Source organism: Danaus plexippus, chromosome 23, assembly GCF_018135715.1.
Source record: "Danaus plexippus chromosome 23, MEX_DaPlex, whole genome shotgun sequence".
In the NCBI taxonomy this organism is placed as follows: domain Eukaryota; kingdom Metazoa; phylum Arthropoda; class Insecta; order Lepidoptera; family Nymphalidae; genus Danaus; species Danaus plexippus.
The window spans coordinates 4,587,928-4,599,958 of NC_083551.1; the positions used below are offsets into that span (position 1 = coordinate 4,587,928).

Here is a 12,031-nt window from a genome sequence, read left to right on the forward strand (position 1 = left end):
TTATTATTAATAACCTTTCCTTTTGTTGTGTTTCAATCTTTTCTATTATATTACTAAGACATATTGCCCCATTTACTGTGAAATGGTTAATAGTTTTAAATATTTTTGCAGAATGTTAGAGCATTCAAAACGAACGACAACTGCAATGTTGCTTTGGACGGAGACACATAAAAAATCCTTTTTTTTTAGTTAATACAATTTTTAAGTGCAGTTTTTGACTGTTGAGTACTGAGTTCGGCTAAACTCCAACTTTTAGTAATGTAAGCTTGGTATTAACAAGCCATCAGTTATAAGGTCTTCAGATATTAAGCACCTAAAGGGTCTATCGCCTTTGCTAATTTATATCAATACTTTACTCCAGGACAAAGTTTCCTTTCCGTTTCGTTTACAAAGGTCCAATTACGTTAGATATAATAGGCAGATGCTATAAAATTGTTATACCTTTTAGTTTCAGACTTGGGGACACAAACAAAAAGCCTTATTGATGATTTGGTTGAGACCAATTTATTCAGCATTGAAGACAGGTGTAAAATAGCGCGTCTCAGTAATTTATCAAACTAACTTTGAATACTAGGCACAGGAGTAGCATGATAAAGGCACGTCTAACAACCAAAGATAGGTACAGCGGTTCGAATCCTTTCGTAAATTTTTCTCACATACGAAGGAAGCCATCGCACTCCTTCCTCCTGTATACAACAAAGGATTGGAAAATTTGCGAATATGTCCTTCCATTTCTAACTCCGAGGAAATAGTGAATATATTTTCCCTTTTTCATCTGATGTATAGACAATGTATATCCAATACAAATAAAAGTAATAATTATTAAGAATATGTTACCAATATTTTAGGATTTTTCCTTGTATACTAATATATAATATTTTATCGAGTAACTTTCTAGTTTTTTTTTTGCGGCATATTCAATAATAATGTAAATAATATTGAAAATTGAACAAAAGCAATACATATACAGTAATATTATATGGCATGTCGCTTGGTGTGCACACCATAAACGCAATAAATCTACACAAACAACAGATAAACCTAAAATGTTATACTCCGACCATACGTCACGCAATACCAATGTTTGCAGATTTGAGATTTAATTTAGATTTTTTAGAAGCGCCATCTATGGAAAAGAAACAAACATAGATCGGTCGCTACTAGCGCCACCTTCCAGTGTGACCGTAATCAGAACTACTCGTAAATTCCCCATACTATTACATCATATCAAAACTCCTGTCGTCTTGGATACAGAAAATATTTTTGTAGTGTAACATGCATAGGTTTAAAAGATACTACTTTTATCAACACAATTTGTTTAGTTCGTAGTAAAAGGACTATATATCAATAATTTTCTCCGGTTCACTGTTTAAAAAATTTTCTACTGTTTTCATTCATTCTGAGCCCAAGCAGTAAAATACAATTATCTTGTTAGATGCCATTAAAGAATTTGCAAAACTATATATGAGCACCAATTTGTGATGTTTTTTAAGGAACTTGTCAAATCTCTATTGACGCCTTTGACCCCATCTAGGACAAACCTCGAAAATTCTCTCAAATGCTTTCAGCTATCACAAGTTATATGTACTTTATTAAGTCAAAATTAATACACAAAATATATACAATAGGCATTTAATCGTAACACAGACAGACACACAGCGAGGTGTCTGAATAAAACGAACACATTACGTTTATTATTTATTAATATTAATTTAGTTAGAAGTGCTTTATAATGACCGTATTTTGTTGGGGACAAAAAAACTGCTGTCGTAAACGATATCCTTCCATGAACATTGAATATCGATATCCATACTAGCGTGAGGTAAAAAAAACTATCGTAATATACTCAACTAGTCCTATAGTCTCAGTACTTTTGTCCCAACTATTAAATCATTCAAAAAAAAAATAATGTTCAATATCACTTATAATTTACATCTCAACTACAAACCGAGTCTCGGATCCAGTCTGCCGACTGCGTTGGAGCTGTGAGGCGCGGTTAAAAAAATAGCGTCTTATGTATAATAGTTAAAACCGAACACTGCCTGTATTTACAATTTCCATACTTAAAATATCAGATACACTGTAATGTACCATCTCAACGAACGCCCCGACATTTTTATTATATACAATTTAATTCTAACAATTTTCATCGAACAACGAAACGTGACAGACGGAGCGCCCCGAAGATCAGTAAATATTACATATATATATATAATAATAATATTTTTTTTTTTAGTTATTTATATTTAATTTTATGTGATACAGAAAAACTATACAGTTTTCCGGTAGGTCGAAGCGTAACCGCATCGGGACGACATTAAACGATAATGAATCTACAAAAAAACATATCAAAATAATGTTCCAGTCACAACGACGAGCGGGTCTTTAACGGAAACATAATTAAAGCGACCGCCGTCAGTACAGCGTACAACTAATACGATAACACTAGGAAACTAAAGTTACTAACGTGGACATACTCAACGAACTGCCGACTTTCTGTTAGTTCAAAACGTTACAGCGAAAAATTTATGTCATAGTTATCTTTTAACACGAATTTTCAGATCGATATGTCGCGATCGGTCTTAAATTCAACATCTCCTGGGAGCGGGAGGGCGCGGGAGGGCGCTGACAGCTCGGGACAGGCGCTTCATGGCTGTACATCAATGTTAGTCATCGTTGTTTCACACTGCAGTTAAATGTCGACGTGTTAGAGCTACTCGAACGGCCTCTATACCTTAACACTGGTCCACATCATACGACACACGGAGAGTTTACAGTCTCAGATTTATAAACTATGTTGCATCGTGTGAGATTAATGGATGGTATACTGTTAACGCTCCGTATGTTGTGACCATCGACGAGTGGTAAGGATACTGCTGTATAAAAAATGTAATCTACCCTCCACGACCGTAGTGAAAACTCAACTTGTTGTTTATAAGAAATATTATTTGTATCCCGACGAGTCACCGGCAGTAGCGAGGGTCGAGCACACACAGGCACATACAACACACACAAGTACATGAACGCTCGGAGGCACAGTGCACAACACACGCACACAGTCATCCACACACACATCATCGCGCTTTCTTCTCCGCCGACCCGCCGTTGACTGCCAAACGTCGTGATCTCTTTCACTGAAAATAAAAAGAAAATACATGTCATTATTAATACTCGGGGACGAGCCGCGGGACGTCTACGGAGCGGTACGACACTAGTCAAATAAAAACACTGCAAACAATTTCTGTTACTTTTGTATTGAAACAATTCAAACATATCGGTCACTCCCAATCATTATATGTACAAAACACAAGGGCGTATCGGTTACAGCACCTCCGTACAAAACACTAAGGACTAGTTAAATTTATTCAATACATACTTAGCGCTCGGCTCGCGGCACGTGACAATGTACCTTGGGTAAACTAAAAGGTCGTTTTCAGTTATTTACCTTTACAGTATGAACGTTCTTGTGCCATGCTATTTATAATGTAATTAATAACACAAATTTTTAATATTTTTTTTTATATACTCCGTTGTATGTTTTTCAGATTAATGCTATATGTAAAATTAATAGACGTATTTTTTTTTAATCTTTATACATATATGACGTAATAATAAATCATTAAATTCTTATAATTGCGTCGACCGTAGGGGATCTGTAGCTGTCGTTAGCGGAAAACAAAAATATATTTTTTTTCTATAACATTATAATATCACTAATTATACTGTGAATTTAGTGTATTCATTTCAAATGTTCTATCTTGTTAGGATATTTCTGTTATATTCTTCTTCCATTGACTAACAGACTGGCGACCCTTCACGGCTTGTTTGGACTCGCCGACGGCGTTAATAGATTTCGCCTGAGGATAGTATGTCATATATACTACACTAGTTGTTACATGTATACTAACGACTAAGGTCTGAGCTAACTATAACTGCTACGACGATTTTGATAAAACTTTATAGTAATGTACATTAGCCATCCGAACGAGTGTTTAAATAAAATTGCATGGAGTTACGTGACACAAGCTGTGGCAGCGCTGCCTATTAACATCCACAAAACGTTTACTATATTTCTGAACAAAATTAAAAAACGCGGATAAGGGTCTCGGATCACAACTACACATGTGTACAGGGGAGTCACTGAAGAATTATACCGACTTTTTATAGTGAACTACGTATGTGTGTGTGTGTTTATGTGTGAGCGTGTGTGCGTGTGTGCGTGTGCATGCTCGTCACCTCGTTGTTGGCGGCCGGCTGCGGCGACTGCTGCGCGGCGCGGCGCTGCCCGGGCGGCGAGCGTCTTTCGGCGCCGGCGATGATCTCCAGCGACTGCTGCTTCCTCTGCCGCAGCACCGTCCAGTCGAAAGTGTAGTCGTACTGGTAGTTCATCGTGCGGAACAGGATGCGGAACAGCTGAGACAGACACACACGAATAATATCTTAGCATCGAGTATGGAACTATGATTATATATATATTAATATAATAGAGAGAATAAACAGTCAGACACTGTAAATACAAATACTATTGAATAAACAGTGTTTCCTTAAAAATATCTACACATATATAATTTAATGACTTTCCTTATAATAATAATAAAATAGGATTTGAATCATAAGGTGAAGTGAGGGTTCATTACTAACCTGTCTTAGATACATATAGTCGGGACACTCGTCGAACTGTAATCCGCGGCAGTAATTCAAATACATCGCGAACTCCGCCGGGAAACCCTGACCAATAATAATTATATAATAACTCACATATTTATATATTAGATATATATTATATGTACTATAATCAAATCCTCACCTTGCAAAGAACCTCGACCGGTGTAGACATCTTTTTCTCGCTGATTCGCTCGTATTTTTGCTTTTTCGTTATAGCTTTCAAACCTTGCCATGGCAGTGAACCCCTGGAATATAACACGGGTGTAACATATATGAGACAATCCTTCAGACAAGTGTCAAGCTTACATAAACTAAATAGTAAATATTTAAGTATTATTCATTAATTTTAAAGTTAGTTGAAAAATTTGTTGAAAAAAAAAAATTATTAATAATTTGTGACACTGCACGTACAGCGAGCGCGACGCACAATAAGTGTCAAAAGCATCCTCGTGTTTTGATGTGTATTTTAATTAATTTAATATTCTAAATATATATATATAAATTAAACTCGGCTAAGAACGGATTTCACGAAATTTCACGGTAGTGTCGACCGTGATTTCCCGTTTCCCGTATATATATAATTTTTTTTTGTATATTACCTGTTGAAATACATAAGTACATATCCTAGTGACTCCATGTCGTCTCTGCGGGACTGCTCAATGCCGAGGTGAGCGTTGATGGAAGCGTATCGTGCCGTGCCTGGAACACGTCACGCCGACGCTCATAAGAATATTAATTACGAAGCCTTACAACTTCAGCAGCTGAGGCGCACAAGTATAGTTGAAGCATGAATCATTCTGATATCTCTATACATTAAGCGTAATACTTATTTTCTGTTCCGCGCATGTCTATGCCCGCGAGGAGCACCGGCCCCGTATGTATATGTCATAATCATAATGTTATATACATTTTCTATGCAATGAACCCACCGGTAAGATTTTTGTCCTCGCGGTACGAGATGTGGGCCCTCGTGCGTAGATCTCTGAACTTTTTGGCCAGTCCGAAGTCTATCATGTACAGCTTGTTGCAGTGCCGCCCGATGCCCATCAGGAAGTTATCGGGTTTTATGTCGCGATGGATGAAGCATTTACAATGGATGTATTCCACTCGGCCCAGCATCTGGTCTGGATAACAACTATTACTATTAATATGTCGGCCGCAGACACAAAATAAGGATTAGCAGCGACGCACCCATTGTGAGACAAATTTTTACGACGAATAGTTACTAGCGAGAGCCCTGGCCGTTTGCATATAATTTGCATTTGCTCTGATAAATTCTTAAACTTAAGTTTAATTGCGTAATCACCCGGTTCAATGAGATTAATTTGTTGTGATAATTTATTAATAATGAAGTAGGGTATTGTTTTTGTATTTTTTTTAAGAGTAACCTCTCGGTTTCTAAGAATATATATATGTGACAGTATTATATGATAATGTCTGTTCTGCCAAACGCGGGTCTGCACTGTAGCGTGTAACATGAATTTACACAGAAAAGGTTATGAAAAACAGTTCCCAACAATTTATTATATAAAATTAATTTATTTTTAGAAAATCATATATTAGAAATTGCTATACAGATACTCCATACTAACCCGCAAGCATCAGTACAGTCTTTATAGTGAACTGGCGAGAGCAGAAGTTGAACAAATCCTCTAGAGACGGTCCCAGCAGGTCCATAACCAAGATATTGTAATCTTTTTCGAAACCAAACCATCTAAAACATATTTTATTATTGTTAAAAAATCATCTCCCATACATTACATCGATGGTCATAGCTTTAACAGCTCTATGTCATATGAATACAATCATCTAAATCTGTTCAAAAACGACGAAATTATCCGCAAACAAACATTAAAAAAATTCATCCTTTTTCAAGTCGGTTAAAACAATCACATTAATACATCTAATTTTAGACAATCATGTTTAAAAAGTCAGCAATGAATTAATTGAGACAAGTTATTTGTAACCGGTAACACATTGTTATGTGTATGAATTTCGTAAATCAGACGGGACCTTGTTAATTTTCACAATCTATGTAAATTCTTTGACGACCTTAATCCATAGTTTTCAAGGCATTGTAACGTTATATGTGATTGTTAGTGTATCGATGCAAGAAAGTGTTGCAGTAACCTAAACACGAATTTTAATAGCAAACCTAAAGACATGTAGTTTAGAGTAATTCATTCGGAAATTTATATAAATGATGTATATGAATGAAAAACTAAAAACTCAATGTGTAAAACTATCGGTACGGGTTACGGTACAATCAGACATATTGCATGTAATGGTATGCACACACTGTACCGCTGTCAATATTCTTGTTAGGTTTCCCTCTTAATGTGTTAATAGCCTTAGATTAACTCCGTTAAAAGCAGTACCAATAAATACTGACCCATTAATGATCTCATTTTTAACCTTAATACTTATAAAAAAATTTTATTAATATCAATACAAGAAAATTATTTGATAAAAACAATCCTATTGTAGTGTATGTGCCTATGTAATGATATGTGTCGGCCATCACATATGTATGATATATGTTTAAAACATAATTAACAGCCGCTAGTAATTAAAATTGTATTCTTAGAACCAGATCACTATAAATCCAATATTAATCTTTAATGTTTAATTAATTTGTATTTTACCTTATATGCGGTATACCAATCCCGCCTTGGAGCATTTTATAAACTCTGCTCTCATATAGAAGCTGTGGATGTCTAGCTTTTATAGATTCTACCTTCACAGCTACTTCCTGTAACAAAAATAACAGATTATATTATATATGCCACAATCATGTCCCATCTCACTTTCTGAATGACTTTGTTCTTGACCCAATTCTTAATTTAAAAATAGAAAAAAAAAAGAAAGTCCAACTAGAAACTACTTTTATAAATCAAATAGTTGAACATAAGGATAATAACTCATTTGAAATTGGAATCCTCTTAGACATTTTGATGGAAATGGTTTAATTTTGCAATTATAAGAATATTAAATAATAAATATAAGCTCAGGTCAAATTTCATTATTACATTGAATATGGTAACACACTCTGGGTAATGTTTAACTGAATCAACCGAATATTTTTTCAATCATTTTCAAACCTATTAACCTAAATACAATTTTTATTGACATGTTGATAGTAAAAAATAATGAAACAATTAGTGATTTTTTTATATGAATACTAAGTTATTAACGTACGTAGTATATATGTCTTGTAAATAACAGTGAAATTATTTCTAATATGTTACATGATACATTATGTTGCATTAATAGTAATTTAGATACAAGTTGAAATGTTTGTTTATGCTTGGCTCATTATAATCTTAAGAGATAATAGTATGAGTATGATATACAACTCATAACTGCACAATAGTGCAGACACTGATAAGCATAAGGGACACTGCGAAATTATGCCAAGTTACGAAATAGGAATAAACTTAGGTTAAGAACATAACAATTTTCATTTATACTCTGGCTGGTTATTGTGAAATCATTGAAAATGTACTAATTTTGATTTATAATGGTGTAGAGAACGCCATTTTAATACATAAGATTGAGGAGATCAACAACAAAGTTGGGGCATGGTTTTTATCACATATATCTTAACGGTGCCTCCGATACATACTTTGCCAAAATTGTCTTTAGCTAAAAAAATATCCCCAAAGCTTCCGCTGCCAAGTTTACGGACGAGCTTGTATTGTCCAAATGTTACGCTAATCTTGCGCGACAACCTCAATTCGAGGGAAGCCATTTTCTTTTGCCTTCGTCACTTTCTGACACTTAAATTATGTATAAACGTTTGTAATGCGCTACATAAACACGACGAATTCATAATTTTATTATTTTTGTTTATTAAAAAGCACGTAATCCATAATATATAAACGGAAAGCTACGTTATTGAAATCATTTCACTATGAAATAGACATCGTCAGCCTACATTGTGTGACGTCACAGTGGCATTCGAATCAGTGTTGCCATAACGAACTATATTACTACTACAGACTACTCAAAGTCTGTGAAGTAAGGAAAATGTAATGTATTAATAAAAATTTATATACATATTAAACAACACGTAGTTTTCTAACGTTAAGAAAATCAAAATCGTTATATAAAATACAGCGTTAACAATTACGAATACATTTTGTCTAAAAATGTAATGAGCGCCTCTAGCGGCAATATTTAGAGACTTGCTTAACGACAGTTGTTTTTGTCGAGGTTAAATGAACTGAAATAAAAATTTACCACAACTTTATAAACAGCCTAAAAAACTTGAAAGGTTTAAAGAAAATAATGTTATTTTGGACGAAAATTATTAAAATCGAAAAATACACGTGGGCAAACAAATTTCACCACAAACGATAGTTTGATCTACTTTTTTCACATTGACAAATATAATATTTTTTTACGTAAATAACAATACTTTATTATTGTTTATTATGGCGACAATTTTGACAAGTGTATACTAAAATATAAACCAGTATTCTAGCAGAGTAGTCATATAATTTTATGGAATCAATTTTATCACATTTGGCCTTATTTGGACCTACCTATTTAATATTTGGTAATCTATTACCTACTTTTTTATTAAAAAAAAACAGACACAAACAATGGTTGACACAACCAAAAGGTCACAGATAAATAAAAGTGATCATTCAAAAACAGTTCACACGAAAACTTTAGATTGGCACTTAAATACAAATAATGGTCATTTGGTATATACATATATAAAAAAAATGACACGAAAATATGCATAACTCACACTTTATGTAAAAGATCATAAAGTAGTTTGTCAAATGGAGCCTTATGATACAATATTCAAACATAACGTATATACTATTCTTAGATTGATTCAAATCTACTCGGACTTTCTAGCTTCTGTTAGTTAATAAAATGCAAATTTCTTTACTTTTAAGGCTTGAAAACATAGTTTATCAAATAAATATTGCATGGCAGAATAATTATCTGCCAAGCGACATAATATTATTTGTAAATAGCCTAAGTCACAAGTATCTTCATTGTTCACTTTGTTAATATTTAAAAATATTTAAATTACTTCACAGGGAACAACATATAATCTTCTCATCATCTATTTATGGAACCAAAGATAAATCGAAATAACTTTTTTTTAGCCTCGACTGTAGCTGTTAGGACTATTGGCTACAACAATGTCACCGGGTGGGTAGAAACCACAGCATTTATTAAACCCACGTACAAATTAATCTACAATAATGAATAAAATTTTAATGTCTGTTTGTAAGTCCAAATTTGCTGATATTCAATTTATGCATATGAGAGTATATTAATGTTGTATTTGTTTGGGCTAGTTTCTGGGCTGCACTGCTTTTAAAGGGAATTTTTATGTCAGGTATGGATTAAAATATTTTGCTTTTTAACCGATTTTAAGAAAAAGTTAGTTCTCAATTCACATATACATTTGTTATACTATGACTACATCATTTAAAGGCCAATTTTTAATGTAGTCTTTTAATTGAAAGGGCATAGGTGTAATTCAATAGTCAGCAAGTCAAAATCGGACAAGAGGACCTTGAAAAACTGAATGAAAACTCATAAGCATGACAGTGCATTGCTTAGAGGGATTAATATGTGGAGAAAGCCAAAGGCAACAGCCGGTGTAAGAGTTCAGGAAAATATTTCTAACATTTAAATTTTGTTTAAATTTCTTCATGATATATTTTATTATCAATTACAGCCAATCCAATGTCTATAGAAGTCGCAAATATCATTAGCTAATAAATAACAGACATAATTTTAATGAACAACTAAATACTTTTCTTATCTACAATACTGCAAAAAAATAATAACCAGAGATTGCATAAACATCAACATTTGTTTAAAATACAATAAAAACATTAAAAATTTCATTATGTTTATGATATAAAAAGAGTTTTGTCAATCTATATGAAATATTAATGTTTGAATGATAGACTTATAAGAAAATAGAATAACCTTCTATTTTGAATGACTTCCTGTTTCCTCTAAAAAAGTAAAAGCACAAACTGGTTGGTTATATTTTTAAAGAATAATCTAATATTTTATTAGTAAACACAAAATGACTTTTTAAACCATGCTGCTATATTTACATTTTGATAAATATATTTAACAATAGATTTGTTTAGTGTACTAGATTCAAGTTTTTCATTATATATGGAGGTCATAATAAAGAAACTACTGTAACCTTACAGACAGACAACTTAACTTTCCTCAAAAAGAATTAATAATATATAAATAAGTAAAAACTTCCAAATTATGACCATTATTATGTGTTTATGGCATAACATTTTAATAAAATTGCAACATAAGGAATATATTATAATAAACTATGTAGGCCGTATTTTAGTAGCACAAGTGGATAGGTGTGACTAATAGGGAGATAAAATGCAACTGAGGACGTATTTTATCTGTTCATTATGAATGAGATAATTTACTTCGAATGAAATTTTCGTAAAAATAATACAACAATAACATTACGCCACTGACACGGGACCCTGAATGATTACGAACGGGTCGCAAGTCGACACCAATGGCGGAATGCGTTATACACCTGTGTACATGAAAAGTTTTATGTTGAAAAAAATAGATACACATAAAACAGATATCGTACAGCCTTCGAATATGGGTGAGAAAGACAGATTTGAATTACCTCTCCAGTACCAATATTGATCGCCAAATATATGTCACCAAAAGAACCACCTCCGATTTTCCTTACAACCTTGTACTTTCCCGTTATCAACATTTCAAAACTTCGCATAAACCGTGATGAAGCCATGATTGCGTTTTTTATTAAACAACGATTGTAAAATTGAATCTAAACTCACAAAAATTCTTAGAAATAAGTTCTCAAATTAATAGAATCCCCACGAGTGACATTCTACGAAAATGTAGTAAATAATTTAACATCCACAGAGTACAGACGGAGAAAATTGCGCACTTCAATGTTGCCACTAAACCTCTTGGCTCTTACTTTTTTTTTAAATAGTAAAATTATTGTGGCCATCGACCATAGTTTTGAATAACATCCAAATAGATCTGTTAATAACTTAACTATAACTGCCAAGACATAATTACAAAATGTCACATATGGTAAAAATTCCGAAAACTGTCGTTAGAGATATTTAATGGAAATGCGTACAAATTAGATTATGAAATATTACATAATATAAGTAATTATTATTCATCTTGGTAAATAAGTCTATTCATATAACTATATATTAACATACATATTAAGCATGTATTACTTTTTTTGATTTAAACAAAAATATTTGATGAAAATCGATGGTGATATTTCATCTACAACTTTTTAATTAAAAAAAAATAAACAATATGATGTGTGTTCAATAAAATCAGA

General features: G+C 32.9%; 1 protein-coding gene across 3 annotated transcripts; it reads right to left on the bottom strand.

The window, feature by feature from the left end:
• Positions 1-1,685: 1,685 nt before the first annotated feature.
• Positions 1,686-11,606, bottom strand: LOC116774638 (casein kinase I-like). 3 transcript variants are annotated; one of them, XM_032667336.2, is made up of 9 exons: positions 11,327-11,604; positions 7,311-7,417; positions 6,258-6,379; positions 5,595-5,789; positions 5,265-5,364; positions 4,808-4,910; positions 4,642-4,728; positions 4,237-4,413; positions 1,686-3,134 (listed from the first exon to the last, which is right to left on the bottom strand). In XM_032667336.2, the coding sequence occupies exons 1-9, from the start codon at positions 11,450-11,452 to the stop codon at positions 3,132-3,134; spliced, it is 1,020 nt and encodes a 339-aa protein (XP_032523227.1). In that variant the 5' UTR covers positions 11,453-11,604; the 3' UTR covers positions 1,686-3,131. The 3 variants fall into 3 exon arrangements, with proteins under 3 accessions (XP_032523227.1, XP_032523225.1, XP_032523226.1); XM_032667334.2 differs by lacking the exon at positions 1,686-3,134 and adding an exon at positions 3,239-3,857 and having other exon boundaries at positions 11,327-11,606; XM_032667335.2 differs by lacking the exons at positions 1,686-3,134; positions 11,327-11,604 and adding exons at positions 3,239-3,857; positions 8,291-8,630.
• Between the last annotated feature and the right edge of the window lie 425 nt (positions 11,607-12,031).

Coding starts and splice junctions, on each gene's coding strand:
- LOC116774638 (XM_032667334.2), bottom strand. CDS start 11,452: ATGGCTTCATCACGGTTTATGCGAAGTTTTGAAATGTTGATAACGGGA. Junction 7,418..11,326: donor TCAATATTGGTACTGGAGAG/GTAATTCAAATC, acceptor TTTTTGTTACAG/GAAGTAGCTGTGAAGGTAGA. Junction 4,414..4,641: donor ACTATATGTATCTAAGACAG/GTTAGTAATGAA, acceptor TGTCTGTCTCAG/CTGTTCCGCATCCTGTTCCG.